Source organism: Staurois parvus, unplaced genomic scaffold (genome assembly GCF_062004578.1).
Source record: "Staurois parvus isolate SC_StPar_1 unplaced genomic scaffold, SC_StPar_1.0 ptg000282l, whole genome shotgun sequence".
Classification (NCBI taxonomy): domain Eukaryota; kingdom Metazoa; phylum Chordata; class Amphibia; order Anura; family Ranidae; genus Staurois; species Staurois parvus.
This window is the reverse complement of record NW_028318078.1, coordinates 12,553,601-12,570,486: the sequence shown is the minus strand read 5'-3', so window position 1 is coordinate 12,570,486 and position 16,886 is coordinate 12,553,601. Positions and strand designations below refer to the sequence as shown.

Below are 16,886 nucleotides of genomic sequence, written 5' to 3'. Positions count from 1 at the left end.
GGTGAGCCATAGACACACTACACAAAGATAGTACAATGCTCAGCTGCAAAAAGCAATTCAAGGCCACTCTCGCTGAAGGCTGGCCATTTAACACTGCCTCACCACTGGTCACCTCACCTTCAGGACTAGAGACTGGTGTGGAGACCTCAAAGAAGAATTGACTCCCAGTTGACCTTCCATTATCTGTTGACCATTTATTGACCTCCAATCATTTACTGATCCCCTTTGACCCCCAACCATTTTATTGACCTCTTGAATAGTCCCATCTACCTTTAAGGTTCATTATTACCCACTTTAGAGAACCTTGTTCTAAACTCTAGCAGATCTTTAAAGTTGGTTGGAGGATTTAAGCATGCTTGAGTCAAGAGCAAATTTCATTCCAGCATATACTATAAACATTGTATGTGTTTCAGTGTTACATTTTTTATTTGAAGAAAAGAATATTGAATTCTATATAGTACAAGTAAGAAACTCCCAACTAAACATATCACTAAATGTGTATATGTGAACTGTTTTACCTGTCAGTTATTTATAATTTTGTTAAACCATTGTGATTCATGTAGCCCCAACAAACTGTATAGCTAAAAGGGTGATGCTTCTCTGGAAAGTCTGCAGCTTCCTGTGTCACCTTCTTACCTGCAGCCTCTCCAACGACCATGACAAAAAACAGTAAGGTCTTCTATGTGCAGTCTCTCTTCTGTAAATCTGTTTCAACATCTCCCTGTCCAATCACAATCCCTAAAACATATTTAATGACAGCATAGTGCAGTGCAATAATGGAGCCTGACTGATTACTAGAGGTGACATTCCAATACATAGCTTGATTTCTGGATTATGAAAATTTAAAGAGGATCTTTAGTCCACCTCCCAGATGACTCAACTACCCCTTGGGTGCCAACAATATGATCCATGTGCAAATGTGCCAACAGGCTCTTCCTGGCCTTCTGATCCTGGCCGAATCCATCAGCATATCTGCGCACATAGGGTGCTAGCACAAAGACCTGGATGGTTTTGGATTCCCCTGGAAGCAGTCTTTACTCATGTGCAGGACAGCCTGCATGTGTGCAGATGGTAGTGGAAACTGGCACATGGACCTGAAGCCCTGTGGCAAATCTGCTGTACGTGAAGGAGGTGGGAGAATCAAATATAATTCTCACCTAGGTGAGAAATGGAGAAGTTCCACTTTGCAGCACAAATGCATTACTTTGTAAAAAAAAAGAATAATGTTGATTTGTAAAAAGAGGGAAAAGGAAGAGGCAGGGCAGCACAACACGACCTTTAGGGTGAAAGTCCAGTTTAATTATTGGACAGATTTTAGGCAATTATAGTAGTAAACATTGAAGAAATAATTAGCTGGGTTAACTCCTATATATCTTTCTATCTAATCTTTTGTATTATTTTCTATTCTATTCTTTGATTTTCTATTCTAATCTTTATTTGTCTATTCTAATGGATTCTATTCTTTTCTATTTCTGTATTTTCTATTCTATTTTGTTCCAATTTACTTTATTTTGTACTGTATTCTGTTCTATTCTGTTCTTTTTCCGCTATTCTTTTCTATTCTCCTATTTTCTATTCTATTCTTTTTTATTTCTTTATTTGCTGTTGTTTTTTGTCCTATTCTTGTTTTCAAATTCAAATTTGTTTTTGAATTTCGAATTTCGCCCAAATTTCGTTTTGTTATTTCAGATTCATTTAAATTACTTACTATCATAATTGGGATACATCCGAATCTCCGAATTACAGAAAATTCAGAATAAAACGTACTGCACATGTCTAATTATAAACCCCACCCCACTTCCCGGGATCAGAAACGCTTTAAAGGACCAGGAGGCACTGGCGGTAAGGGGTTAAGGAGTGGGTTTCTATGTTCAGCTGGAGGTTTGCTTTAAGTCATAGTGCCACAGCCAAATAAGTACCAAGAAATGAGATATGAAATTTCAGCATGACTACTTGAATGTGTATTAGAAAACTGTAAGTAAACTAGTGATTGCTTAGTTGAAGCAAATGTGTTCTATTTTTATAGAAATATATGAATATGCATAAATATATAAGTGCAATTAGTAAAAAAAAAGACAAAATGCATGTGTCCGAGGTGTTTTTGCCCTTTATTGCGTTGTTTTATGCTTAGTTCCAGCACGGAGATCCAGGAGGCAGGGACCAGAGATGGAGTATAAAACGGGAGCAATAAATAAAGTGGTGTCCAAGGAGGGGAACGCTGTGCACAAATAAGAATGGTGCTTGAACGGCTTAGCTTTCAGAAACCAGGGTTACGAACTCTGTGAAGAAACAACAGTGGTCACATGAGAAAAATACATTCTGCACAGAGAGTAGACCAAAGTATATTAAGCATTTTGTAGCCCTTTTTCTGGAAATACAGTGTTATTGGGTTTATTTTTTAGTGGAAGGAGCAAAACACTCGGTACAGACTGTAGTGCCTTCAGTGACCAGTTAAAATCCATCATGTATTAGATTCATAAAAGTGAATTCTGATTGGCTGCTATAGAGCTCACTGCACTTAGCACTTTGATGACTTTCACTGTTTGTAGCTTCTGTGGCTTATACATCTACAATGGATACACAGTCCTTTTTAAAGTACTGAACACTGTGTGAACTCATGAGGAGAAAATGGTTTTATGGCCTATTTTGGTTTACAGTAGCAGATATAGGGATTTCTTTCATGCTGCATATGTTTAGATAAGATAAAATTGCATGGTCACTGTTTATTACACTGTACTAATCACTAAGGTAGTCACTGATGCTGAATGTGCAAATCTTATATTGATCATCAGTAAAGCTACAGAAGCTGAAAATGTCAACATGGCCATAGCCTAGGCATTGGAGCTGTGAAAAAGGTGATTCATATAGGTTAATAGCAACCCTTCCTGTACATATGAAAAAGAACAGTACATCCAACCAATCTAGGTAAAGAACAGTTCATGAGGGGCAAATATTCCACTACAGGTACTACGCCCCCGACCTGCCACTGATCACAGATATACTTATAATTGTCTGTCACTAACACAGTCTCTACAAAGGTTCCAGAAAAGGAAAGAAGAATGGCTCCCCATGTTGGCAGCCTTGGAACAACTTATTGAGTCATTGGTTCACTCAATCAAGAGCTTACTCGTAGGCTAATGACCCCTATGAGTAAGCTCCTGATCAAGTGAAAAGCATTAGTGGCCTTGTACATCAGATGGAATAGTCTGTGTGTTGAATGACTCAATAAATTGTTCCAAGGCTTTCAATATGAGTAGTCCCTCTATCATTTTTTTAGAGCCTTTGTAGGCAAAGAAACTGTTTGGCTCTACAGGAGGCCACAGTGCAGCTTGAAAAAAATCTGGTACTTCCTGCTTTGAAGAAGCATGTGACTTTACTACGTGCTTGCAGCAATGCAGTTTTCAGTGCCAGTCACCAAGCCCAAGTTCTGTCACAAAGAAAAAAATTAAACCCCAGGTGCGTTTGGCAGGCAGTACCAGCTCTGGATGCAATGGATTCAAGGGAATGGGGCTGCACTACAACCATGCACAATACATGATGTTTCGGCACGGTGGTGCAGGCCTTGAACCACTGAAAAGGTAACACATCGCCTTGCAGCTGCTTGTCAGCCACCCTTCGCAGTTTGCTTTTCAGTGGTTTAGCAAAGGATGCTACAAATGTTAATGAACTTTAAAGTGTTACTAAACCCAAAATCCTGCATTCACTATATCTGGTCTCCCACAGTACACAGAACATGGAAATGCAATTGTTTTAGTAAATATAAACTTCTAAATACCTTTTCTCATCAGCAATATATAGCAGTCTTGTGACTTTTATCAGTGTCCAGCTGAGCACTGGTTAATCTTGTAGGAGGAGTTTTCATTTTCCTGACTGTCTTATGAGGCTGTATGACCCTTGACCCTATGTCTTGAAGAGTGCTGATTGGCTCTGTGCTGATCACATGCACCCTCCCCCCCCAAAAAAAAACGCTCTCTAGCAATACACACCAAACTGAGCATGTGCAGAGTGTCTCCTAGGGCTCTGTACTATCAGAAGATGGATTGGGGACAGTGGAAGAGGAGGATCAGAGAATACAGGATCAAACAGCCTTCTTACACAATGCAGAGGATTAACCCCTTAGGTTCCACAGTGAGTATAACAAACATGTTTTACTGCATATACTGATTTTACTGTTGTGGGATTAGTAACACTTTAAGGGCCTGTGTACACAAGATTTTTTCTATTCACACCTGCATTTTTATTAAAAGAGCTTGGAAGGATGTCTTCATAGGAAATGTTGGGGGCTGCAGTGGTAGATTGGGGTGACGTGGAGTGTTGAAAAGGTGAGCTAAGACTCCCTTTGGAATGTGCCAACACACCGATGAATTTGTCTAAACTGGGTTCAGTTGTAAATAAAAGGAAAACATATCACTTTTATCACAGATTTTTTAAAAAGGCATTTAAACAGTGTAGAGGTGGTGGTAGAGTATATAGTAAAACAATTTCTTTTTTTAAAGTTTTGGATAGAGTAGGAAATGGTTGGAACCTCTTTCAGATTTTATTTTTGTCTATGTCACATTGGTGAAATTTCTCTTAATTTCCTGTTCCAGAGTCACAACAGGAAGAGAGATGAAATCTCTCCAACATGGGGGGAAATTGCCTATCACCACTTTAAGATTTTTCCTTGCCCACAGTTTTGGTGACAACTTTAGAAATTTTGGATTTCCTTTAATGCACTGCAATGGTCTCATTAGTCACCATGACAAATAGAGTGAATTTCCCCAACAGGGATTAAGAAAGCAATAAAAGGTTGACAGAGGCTGTAATCCTTCCTTAAGTCATTCGTAGATTGTTCGAATCTCAGCCAGTTCAGCAGGGACCAGCTTAGATTTGATCCATGTATGTGCAGGCTGATTGTAGCTAAGTCAATACATTGATTGATTTAGGTACATCCAGCATGTTGGAATTTTAGGATGCAATTATTGCCAGCAGCAAGGATTCCCTCATCAACACTGAATGTGTTGATGGGGGAATTGAGCGATTTTCTTTCCTGCAACCCTGGTTGCAGGAAAGAAAATCACATCATCTATGGCCTTCCTTCCTCTATCCCAAACTAAAATGGATAGCATTTAAAGGATAACTATATTAAAGTTATCCTTTAACAGTAAACATCTTCTCCAATAGGTGGCTGTAGCTTATTGCCGAATTGCACTAGAGATGTGTTAGCATGGTTATTTTAGATAATCGTAGCACTTAGGGTCTGACGTAGCTAAACTCCTCTAGGCCTAATGCAAACTGACAGGGCCCCAGGATATCTCTTTATTATTAACAGCCATCATACACACAATTGCCTAAGGAATATAACTTATCTCATGAAAGCCGGTTCTATACAGTATAATACACAAGAATGTAGGATTGGTGTCAGAGCCGAGGTCTCTGGGGTTCAGGACAGTTGTTACCTCTGTTACCCTTGTAGCTTCTCTACTGATTTATAGAATTCATGATTTAGGAGATAAGCCACTCTGCTTGTCAAATGACTGCTTTTAGAAATGTTTTTCAAGATGAAAGAAAGAACCAATCTAAAACCCTAAATGTGACAGCAACCACTCTTAATTAGCATAATGTAACCTTGCCAAGACTTTGCTCTCTTTACTATACAGTGACGCAAGCTTCAGTTGCTATAGTTGCTAGTCTTGTAAACATTTCAAAAGATTGAAAGTATATATGATTGCTATGTTAAACAATGTGACGCTACGTCAGGAATAATTTCTGTATGTCTTCCATTGAGGCTCCATGGCTGGATAATTGCATTCCTAATGATTGTTGACTGATTAAGGCATATGATGCATAAAGATACATTTCAGATTATTATTGGACTTGGAGTGATTTGAAATCCATAGGAGGGAATGTCTCTGGCTAATGCTGAAAAATGTTCAGCTCCTGGATTTGTAACTGGTTATTGGTTTACTCTTACATTACAATGTTTATTTTGAGTGAAAACTGTCAATTTCTCATTTATCAATGTATTTTTTCATGTTTTTGTTGCATTGTGATTTGGACTGCTTTAGGAATTCTTATGATGAAATTATCAGTTTTAGACACATACCACCATTGGACTCATGGGCGCCCCAGGCATGACATCCCTTATATCAGTGGAAAACAAAAAAAGATTAGGTGGAAGCAAAAATATTTGTTTTGCCTGTGGGATTTTTAAGATGCCAAGAATAATAGATGCAGAATAATTAAATCCTGCAAATCCTGTATTGAATTTTTCATGTAAAAAAACATGAAAAAATCATGTAAATCATGACCCTGGGTCAACTGATACACTCCCACAGCTTCAACTACCATCTCTATGCCGATGACATGCAAATCTATCTCTCTACCCCTCACCTCACCCCTTCAGTCTCCGCCCGAATCACTAGCCTTCTGAACGACATATCAGATTGGATGTCACTCCACTTCCTTAAATTTAACCTTCCCAAAACGGAGCTCCTAGTTTTCCCCCCAGCCTGCGCCCCCCCCCGACCTCTCCATCACGACTAACAACGCCACCATCAGCCCCACCCCGCAAGCCAGAGTACTAGGTGTCATTCTAGACTCCAATCTGTCTTTCCAGCCCCAGATCCAATTGCTGACAAATTCATGCAGACTCCATCTCCGCAACATCTCCAAAATACGCACATTCCTAACTCCAGAAACTACAAAGCAACTCATTCACTCCTTTATCATATCACGACTTGACTACTGTAACTCCCTCCTCGCTGGCTTACCCCAACACAAGCTATCCCCGCTTCAGTCTATCCTGAATTCTGCGGTCAGACTCATCCACCTTACCAACCACTCCGTATCCGCCACCCCCCTCTGCCAATCCCTCCACTGGCTTCCGATTGCCCAATGCATAAAATTAAAAAAACTAACATTGACATACAAAGCTGTTCATAACACTGCCCTAAACTACATCACCGACCTGATGTCCATCTACCACCCAAAACGCACTCTCCGCTCCTCACAAGACCACCTACTCTCCAGTTCCCTGGTCTCCTCCTCCCATGCCCGTCTCAAGGACTTCTCCAGGGCTTCCCCCATCCTCTGAAACTCACTACCCCAATCCATCAGCCTGTCACCCATACTCCTCACCTTTAGGAGCACCCTGAAAACCCATCTCTTCAGAGAAGCCTACCCCGCCCTCACCTAACTGCTGATCTCTTCCGCTCTCCCCACCACTCCATCCCCCACAGCTATTTCCTCCTGTACCACGCTCCCCTCCCTCCTAGATTGTAAGCTCCAAGGAGCAGGGCCCACTGTTGGCGCTATATAAATACTGTGTAATAGTAATAATAATAATAATGTAATCTATGCAAGCAATGAAAATGTCACTCACAGAGTAGGCTAGTTTGTCCTGTAGGAACCTATTTTCATTTTTTAATTTTAATGTCCTTAATATACACCTCTATGTATTCCCTCAAATCCCTCACATGACTGGTAAAAGAATGGGGGACACAGAGTGGTATTCTGATTGTACAGTGTTTTAATCTCTTTGTCTAATTCCATTTTTTCCTTATTATAGTCACTCAATATTTCCATCATGGAAATGGAGCATTTTTGTAAGTTAGCCTCCCATGCTGTTTTCATGTCCAGAATAATGTTTTTAAGATTTGGGAAGATCAGAATGTGTAAATGGAATTTATTTCTCCTCCAAATATTTTTCAAACTTGAGATGCTAAAATACATGCCCTTCTTTTCCAAGAGTTTCTTTAATTTAAAGACAAATGCACTTAACCCATTCCCTCTGGCCATACATATATATTCAGTGGGTGGTCTTTAGTGCCCGTCTGTCACATATATGCATGTGGAACAGCTTTTCTGTGCTGAGAATGCACTCACTGCATGCTCACAGCACAATACTGTAACTTTGCTGTCAAGGGCAGCTCCCGCAGCAAACCTTTTTTTAAAGGCATTTATTTATGATTTCTGGTTTTTCATAAAGTTTACAAAACAGAGGCCATCTAAACCAGAGTGATGGCGTGAAGGTCGACTGCGCAGCGTCCAACAACAAAGTTAACATGACAATCAGGCTTAGACCATCCATAGAATGGTACAGCCTTTAGCAGAACTAATTGGATGCAGTAATACCACATACAATGATGGATCATTGCAGCCAACAGTAAGGAAGATACACACAGAAGTGCAACCACCAACACTCGCTCACACATACACACACCGACACACCCAGTGCACTCTCTAGGCTCAGAAAAAAGAAATACTTTCGACCCTTTTTTAAAGGGGGGGATTGTGAAAGAGCCAAATTAGCCATTTAAGAGGTTTAAATATCCAACCAGGGTTGCCATACTTTAGTACATTTTTTTTGGACAAGCACAGCCTTTGTAGATAAGTTTATGTAGAGGTAATACCTGATTGATCAGGCAGGAGACATATGGCAATGTGGGTGGAGATGGACCTTTCCAGTGCAACAAAAAATTTTTTAGCTGGACACTAGATCAAGCTAAATATAATTTGGTTACAAGTGAGAGGGACATACTTATCAAGTACACCCAGCAGGCCAACCTCTGAAGTGCTGGGAGCTTGCAAACCTAGATTTATTTATTTCAGGCACCTATATAGCACTGTCAATTTACGCAGCACTTTACATATATATTCTACATGCACATCAGTCCCTAACCCTACGTACATATCAAACAATTCAGCCCAAAAGGAAGATAATCTAGGACAGGACCAAAATGTGTAAAATATTAGCAGAAACTTCCTCACATCTAGGACATCAGGCTTGGACTATCAACCCTTTCCTGGTGCATACTTGCAATTGGGAGTTTCTGATCATGTGACCGCTGTGACACAATGGGAAAGCTCACCTCCGCCTCCCAGCATTTAAATCCTCTTAAAGGGCCAGGGGGCATCGGTGGCAAGGGTTAAGCCAGAGTCTTTCATAGTCTGGTCTAAAATGTTTTGCTTTATTGAAGCTGGACCAATATAGCAAGGTTAAAATTGCCATACTTTGATCTTATCTTTCAGGGCCAGTTCACACTGATGTGGTGTGGGAAAGCGCATGGGATTTGGACAGGAATCGCACTGCATTTCTGTTCAAATAACATGCCATATCTTTGCAGTGCGATTTGAGCCATGTATTATGTAAGGCTCAAATCCCTCAACACACCCTCAGGAAAGGTGCAGCACCCTTTTTTTCTTTCTTTTTTTTGAGTTGGATTGGATGGGTGTGAACACCCATGCAATCCAATTCAGCCAAACACACTGCATTTTGCTAACCATTTTTTGGGTGTCATCAGTTTAACATTGACACCTGCAGTGGTTCGCATGAATGGAATGTGATTGTGATGTGGTGTGGGAAATGCACAGGAATCCCTGCAAATCCTGCAATGCATTAGTGTGAACCGGCCCTAAATGTATTGTTCCTACTATCCACATCACTGAGGATATTTAATAGACTTACAAAACGCAGAAGAGAAGAGGATGGGACACAGACTAAACACAAGAAGTGACAAGACAGTAGTAATATAAAGGCAGACAAAACTCTAAAAGTGACTGTCATTTTCCAAAAAATACACAAAGATTGGCTCCTGCAACACTAAATACTTACCTCTCTGGGGGAGGTGGTGAGGCCAAACTCCTATGTATTCAAAAGTGCAGCCTGTGACAAAGTCTTCACCATTTGAGATTTCCGAGAATATCGAATGCCTGCATCCCCCGCTGTGCACTTTGGTTACTCTCTTTCATCGTTAGTGAGTCCTGTAGTGAAGTAGGTGCTGGCAAGAGAAACCACCACACATGGCAGGAGATGCTGTTTTAACACAGTTTCCAAGAAGAAAATAGGGGAACTGCTCACCCTTTAAAAGCCTCAAGTACAGTTTATTGATCCCTCCAACACACAGACCACTCTATCTGGTACCTCTACTTACTAACGCGTTTTACTTCATTGGGAGCTTACTCATAGGGTAACACAGTGGAGTTTAGAATGGCCACTGCTGAAAAGGTAAGTATTTAAGTGTCTTTATTGCAGAATCAAATTTTTGTTTTTTGTTTTGGAAAGCAACAGCATCCATTTAACAAAGCCGATAACATAATGTAGCTACACAGCACACAAGGAAAGAGCCATATCCAGCCAGGTCACTATTTATAGAATTTGGGGCATGCACTTCATAATTAAATAGATTAATTCAAAACGAGAATCAGAGATACCAGCTGTCTTCAATGCCTTCGGAACTAGTTTTTGCAGGAGAGGTAAAGAATGGCAGCCTTTTTTTTTACCTTAACCAGTTTCCATTAGGACCCTTCACTAAAGATATGAGAGGGTAAAGGTTCATTGCAATGGACTTATAACACTACAAAATAATTCAGCTTACTAGATCTGCAAACATTTTAGGACTCAGAGCTCATTTGCTCAGTCATTGAAGGTAATGGGCCACATTTATCAAAGTGCCTGAAACAACCGATCAGATTCAAACCCATGCTGACATATTATAGTTTGCAGACACCTAAATAAAGGAAGCTCAATGTTCTTTACCTGAGTCCCAGTGTGGTAGATTACTTCTGGCAATGCCTATCACATGATGTATTTGATGCAGACATTAAGGACCTTATTCAGTAATCGGCCTTATTTATTAAAAAGTTTTTTATTAAAACAAGATATCGAGACTTATTCTGCTGTAGTCATATAGTACATCATGGATTCTGGTTGCTATGGAGCACTTCACAAACTGAATCCAGGGCTGGAGAAACACTTTCCTTGTAGTGGGCTGCCCCCCCTCCACACTGCAAGGGTTAAATGTTTCTTTTGTCTAGGGGAATGGGAATAAGGTGAAATCTTTGCTGCCTGACCAATCACAGCTCTTCCATGGCCATGTCATCATTTACAATGCATTGTAAGTGAAGGCCTATCCACATTGCGGGAGCCCTCAGAGAATGCTGGCTGCCAGTGAACTAATATTAATACCAATTGTTTTATTGTCCATTTTGCAGCACTACCCTATCCGCGTCAGCGAGCAAGTGGTCTTGTTACTGGTGCATTTGGACGGGGCCCCTTCAGGAGGTGTTTGGGTGGCATTCATTCTCTGCTGGTTTTTCTTTTTTCTTTTATTTCTTGTTCTATTATTCCTGCCTGAGATATATGAGGAGTCCTTGGCTGTGTTCATGCAAAATAAGATTTTAATTCCTTGGCGGTTCTCACCCCACATGGGATCATGTAAGTGTATAACCACATTGTAGATTACCACATTGTTAACACCAACAAAACTTTTTTTATGTATATTGATATGTGTGTGTTTGTTGTAGGCGTCATGACTTCTTGAGCACTTCTGAGGAAAAGATTGCTGTTGGTCTCGAAACGTGTCAAGTGCGATTTATGTATGACCCATTTCTATATTCAAAACACCATCTTTGATGACACCACCATAATCTGTATTGTAGCTTTATGTTTGTTTTTTAAGATTGTAAAAATAAAAATGCATATCTTTAAAAAAATTTTTTTGAACTGTTTAAGTTTATCATACCAGAGAATTGTGCCGTTAAATTCTCAAGAAGACTCCCCCCTTTGTATTATTTAGGGATGATGGCACCCTGTGTATCATATCTCTTTATCTCTTTGCTACCAGTGAATATGGTGCGTACATCATTTTATTCAACATCTCCTGGACAAAACAAGCATTTAATGTGCCACTAATTTCTGGTTTAAAAAAAAATATATATTCCATTCAAGTATGTATTAGCTCAAAAAAGTCCCTTCCATTGCTCTCAGCCTCCATCAAATCCCTTTTTTTTTTCTGCTGTGGCTTATTAGAAAGTTGCTACCTTCGTTCACCATGGTCCTGCTGTAGGTAGGGACATAGCCACCCTCTCTTCCTTGCTCCTGGGATGGACCATGGAATTTGTAGTGTGCATAGAGCAGTGCACATAACCGCAAGGTACGTGTATTGCTCGCTCCAAACAAACCGAAGTGTGGGGGAAAGGGAGATGTTCGTGAGTTCACGAAGAACATTACAAGGAGGAAAAAAAGCATTTCATGAAAATTAAATTACAGGACCATTACGTAGTGGATGTGTATGGATTATTTTGGAGACTAAAGATATCATTCAGTGTTGCTTTAACCCTACAACCCTTGACTTCAACTTTAAGGATAGCACATACATTTATGAATATTTTTCTGAGCCTATAAATCTGTTGAATAATTGGCAAAATGCACTGAATTATACTTAAAAAAAGTGATTCCTAAAAGCAGAAGTATAAAAAAGTTTCAGGAATGGGTCCCTATTTCACAAGCTGCTAGGGGTATGTGACTGTCTATAAAGGAGGGAATGTGACATTTACCAAACATTTGCTGCAGGTGGATGTGACATTTACAAAACATTCATTGCAGGTGAATCTTACTGATGCATAGGTTTTTAAATGTTAGTGATTGATTCACCAGCAGTGAATGTTTTGTGAAAGTCACATTTACTGCTTTATACATATGCCTTATAGTATGCAATTTATACATTATGGATCTGAAGCCAATAACTCATTATACATTTATCCTGATAATTGTTTATCAAACAAAAAAAAAAGAAAAACAATATACCATCCACGCCGATCTTGCCATCTCCATCTTTGTCACCAGCGGCGAGGAGGACTGTAGTTTCCTTGTCAGACAGATCTCTGCCTTCTGGAGTGAAGCATTTCAATATAAGGCTGCAGAATGGAAGAAAAGATGGAAGATGTATATTGCTCCTGAACCAAGCAGTACACTAACTGTGTCTAGATATTTTCCAGAGCCTAACTCCTATCAGGACTGTCATTATATTACACAATCTAGATTTCATTTTATGCCCCTAGAGCTTAAAATGGACCAAATGCTTTGGTCTGTCAACAACTGTCCACCGGAGAGGATACAAAGTAAATAGGGTGTAATAGTGTATTTAAACTCTAAAGTTGGCCATGGATGCTTTGCCTTCCAGCCAATTCCTGCTAAATCAGCTAACTTTGAGCAGTGGGTGGCCCTGTGGCACCACCTGGGCTTGACAAATGTTGATTTAACATTCAACTGTACTGGGTGGAAAATTATCAGCCAAACAGTGACTGCATCAACACTGGGGTATTCGGGCAGGTGCTGCGACTGCCTGGATACAATAGCCAGCACGGGATATTTCTCCTTCTATGAACAAAAGAAATGCAGCGCTAATTATATTACATAGAAATGTCAAAAGTAAAAATCAATATAAGTCCTCAAGTGAATATAACAAGTTGCAGAAGAAGATTCTGATGTTATAGGCAGTCACCATACACCCGAAAAAATGAGCCCCTTACCCATCCGATATTCAGATAGGGAATAAAGAACAAAGGCAACTCATAGTGAAGTAATTCAATAAAGTTTTGGCAGATTTATTAAAATATCCACGTACATCAAGAATTTTAAATAACCAGCATTGAATAGGAATTGTTTCAAACCAAAAATATGGCCGCCGTCCCTCCAGAATGTGGTGACGCCACATGCCGAAGCTCCACCCAACACATTTCATCATCAGGAAGACATTGTCCTATTCAATGCTGGTTATTTTAAATTCTTGATGTACGTGAATCTTTTTATAAATCTGCCAAAACTTTATGTGATCCAGGCACTGGGCTATGGACTAATCCCCTGTGTGGCTCAAGACAGTGCACGTGACATCCCTCTTATATCAGGAGTCCCAATCAGAGTGCATCCTTGCATCAGGTCATGGTTAATCTTGACATCAAATTTCAATTTAGTTTTAGTCATAGTCTTTTTAACTAAATTGCCATTTTAGTTTTAGTCATATGTTAGTCATCTGAATTGTTTTAGTTGTATTTTAGTTAACTAAAATCTCCAGTTTCATAAACAAACAAAAATATTGCATTTTGACAAACAGAAGTGCAACTTTAAAAACTTTAACAGTTCACTGTTAACAATGAAAAGAAGTATTAATGGGTGGGGCGATCAAAGGGTTAACTGTGTGTGTTTTACTATGTGGGCTGTGTGCTGTGTTTCACTGTAAGCACGCTGCTTTGTATGCCTCCGCTATGCAGAGCCATACAAAGCAGTGTGCAGGAGCTGATAAGGGAGAGATCTGTATTGTTTACATACAGGTCTTTCCCCCGTCGGAAATCCTCTGTGATCGCTGGGTACTGGCGGGGAATCACCGGCCGGGACCCGGTGATTGACAGCCAAGGCTGTGAATGGCCCCCTACCCGGAACTGCGAAAGCACATATATATATATACACACATGATTTTGCGCACCCGTGACGCCCTTTAGCAGTATTTCTGCTATAGGGTGGTGCGGAAGCAGTAAAGTAACATCTTTATAAATAAAACCAAGTTTTGTAAACAAACAATATTGCTTTTTGACCACTTTTAGTTTTTATGTCAAATTTAGTTTTGGTTATAGTCTTAACATGCCATTTTAGTTTTAGTTGTACTTTAGTCATCGGAATTCTAGCTGAATTTTAATTTTGTTTAGTTTTTGGCACTAAAAACATGCAGCTGACGAAAACTATGCCGAAAATATTTTTTTTAACAAAATTAACACTGCATCAAATGTCCCCATCAGATGGCCTCTTTACATCTGGTATCTCCAGTAGAGTGCCCCCTTACATCATATGTTCCCATCAGAGTGCCCCCTTACATCATATGTTCCCATTAGAGTGCCCCCTTATATCAGGTGTCCCCAGTAGTGTGCCCCCTTATCCTTACATCTGGTGTCCTCATCAGAGTCCCTCCTTACAACAGGTGTCCCCATCAGTGTGCCCCCTTACATCAGGTGTCCTCATAAGAGGACCCCCCCGTTACATCAAGTGTCACCAGTAGTGTGCCTCCTTACATCTGGTGTCCACATCGGCTTCCTCCTTACATCAGGTGCCCCCAGTAGAGTGTCCCCTTACATCACAGGTTCCCATCAGAGACCCTCCTTACATCAGGTGTCACCAGTAGAGTGCCCCCTTACATCAGGTGTCCCCATAAGAGTCCCTCTTTACATCAGATGCCCCCAGTAGAGTGCCCCCTTACATTAGGTGTCCGCATCAGAATTCCTCCTTATATCAGGTGCCCCCAGTAGAGTGCCCCCTTACATCAGGTGTCCCTGCACACATCAGAAATTTCAAACCATCCTTCCCCCCTGTACTCACAGATCACACTCTGCAAAGACGTCAGCTCCTCCAGTTATGTGATAATTCACTTACAAGGAGAAAGGAAGAAGGACAGTCTGTCTTCTTTCCGCAGCAGTGTAGTGCTGAGACTGAGGTGAGCTCTCAGTCTCAGTGCTGGATTTCTATCACCCCCTGTAGGCTGGAAGGAGGAAAATGCTTAATCCTTTCTCCAGCTATCTTAGGGATCCATGGTCCAGTCTGAATAATGTGTCTGGTTGGACTGAAAACCAGACACATAATTCAAAACCCAGACTGTCTGGGTGAATCCTGAAAAGGTGGCACTCCTAGCTGTACCTCTGCTTACTGAACACAGGAGGTCAGCTTCTCAGCACGGGCACCATTCAGAGAATGTTTTGTTTTAGCATTCACTGATTGGATGATCTGGATAGGCAGTGCGATGATGTCACTCTTTCCACCTCGTCAATCAGGGAACTTTTTGCATTCTCTGAATGGTGTATGTGCCAAGCGGCCGACCTCCTGTATTCACAATGTATCAGACTGGTTGCTCAGCATGGGACTTGAAAGTAAGTGAAGATTACTGGAGTAGTGGTGTAGCTTCAGAGCAGCTTCCAGGGGCATTGGCCAGGTATGGTATATACATAGTTACATTGGTCCATGCTGGATCAATGTAACTATGTATAAAATACACATTCCTCAAATTATTCTTTAAAATACATTTTAGGGTAGGTCCTTGAATTACAAAGTTTTGCTAATTCTAATGATTGTACAATCAGATTGTTGTGTATGGTCAGCTTTAGACAGTGAGATTTTGTTTTTGGGGGTCCTAAGATCTACCGTATTTTTTGCTCCATGAGACGCACTTTTTCCCCTCAAAAAAAGGGGGGAAAATGTCAGTGCGTCTTACAGAGCGAATATGGAGCGGCCGGTCCAGTATTCCTGCCGCTGTGTCACAATACTGGGCCAGCCGCTCGGCTCTTCTCTGCAGCAGAACCTTACCTGTTCCTCGGTCCAGCGCTGTACAGTCTTCTGGTGCTGACATCTTTATTGTGGGCACCCAGCTGTGACAGAAGCGAGAAGCGCTGCACTTTGTGAATGGTCCAGCATCTTTTGGGACACATGACATGACAGGTCCCAGAAGACACCAGACCATTCACAAAGCCCAGCGCTTCTCACGCATGCGCACTGTCAAATTCAGGTACCCGCTCCCCCTCCCTTCCCAAAGGTCTGCAGTCTCTTGGTCATCCCCTGTACTGTCTGCAGTCTCTGGTCATCTTCTGTACTGTGTCTGCAGTCTCTGGTCATCTCCTGTACTAGGTTTGCAGTCTCTGGTCATCTCCTGTACTATGTCCGCAGTCTCCGGTCATCTCCTGTACTATGTCCGCAGTCTCTGGTCATCTCCTGTACTGTGTCCGCAGTCTCTGGTCATGTCCTCCTGTACTGTGTCCGCAGCCTCTGGCCATGTCCTCCTGTACTATGTCCACAGTCTCTGGTCATCTCTTGTACTGTGTCCGCAGTCTCTGGTCATGTCCTCCTGTACTGTGTCCGCAGCCTCTGGCCATGTCCTCCTGTACTATGTCCACAGTCTCTGGTCATCTCCTGTACTATGTCCGCAGTCTCCGGTCATCTCCTGTACTAGGTCCGCAGTCTCCGGTCATCTCCTGTACAGTGTCCGCAGTCTCTGGTCATCTCTTGTACTGTGTCCGCAGTCTCTGGTCATGTCCTCCTGTACTATGTCCGCAGTCTCTGGTCATCTCCTGTACTATGTCCGCGGTCTCTG

At 41.2% G+C, this 16,886-nt stretch overlaps 1 protein-coding gene across 1 annotated transcript in view; it reads right to left on the bottom strand.

Moving 5' to 3' along the window:
- Positions 1–2,089: 2,089 nt before the first annotated feature.
- Positions 2,090–16,886, bottom strand: part of PVALB (parvalbumin) — a 55,754-nt gene continuing 40,957 nt past the window's right edge. Inside the window, exons 4-5 of the mRNA XM_089681951.1 lie at positions 12,569–12,678; positions 2,090–2,279 (exon numbers count right to left, since the gene is read on the bottom strand). Of these exons, the coding sequence (XP_089538077.1) occupies positions 2,251–2,279; positions 12,569–12,678 (139 nt within the window). The 3' untranslated portion in view covers positions 2,090–2,250. The remainder of the gene's footprint in view (positions 2,280–12,568; positions 12,679–16,886) is intronic.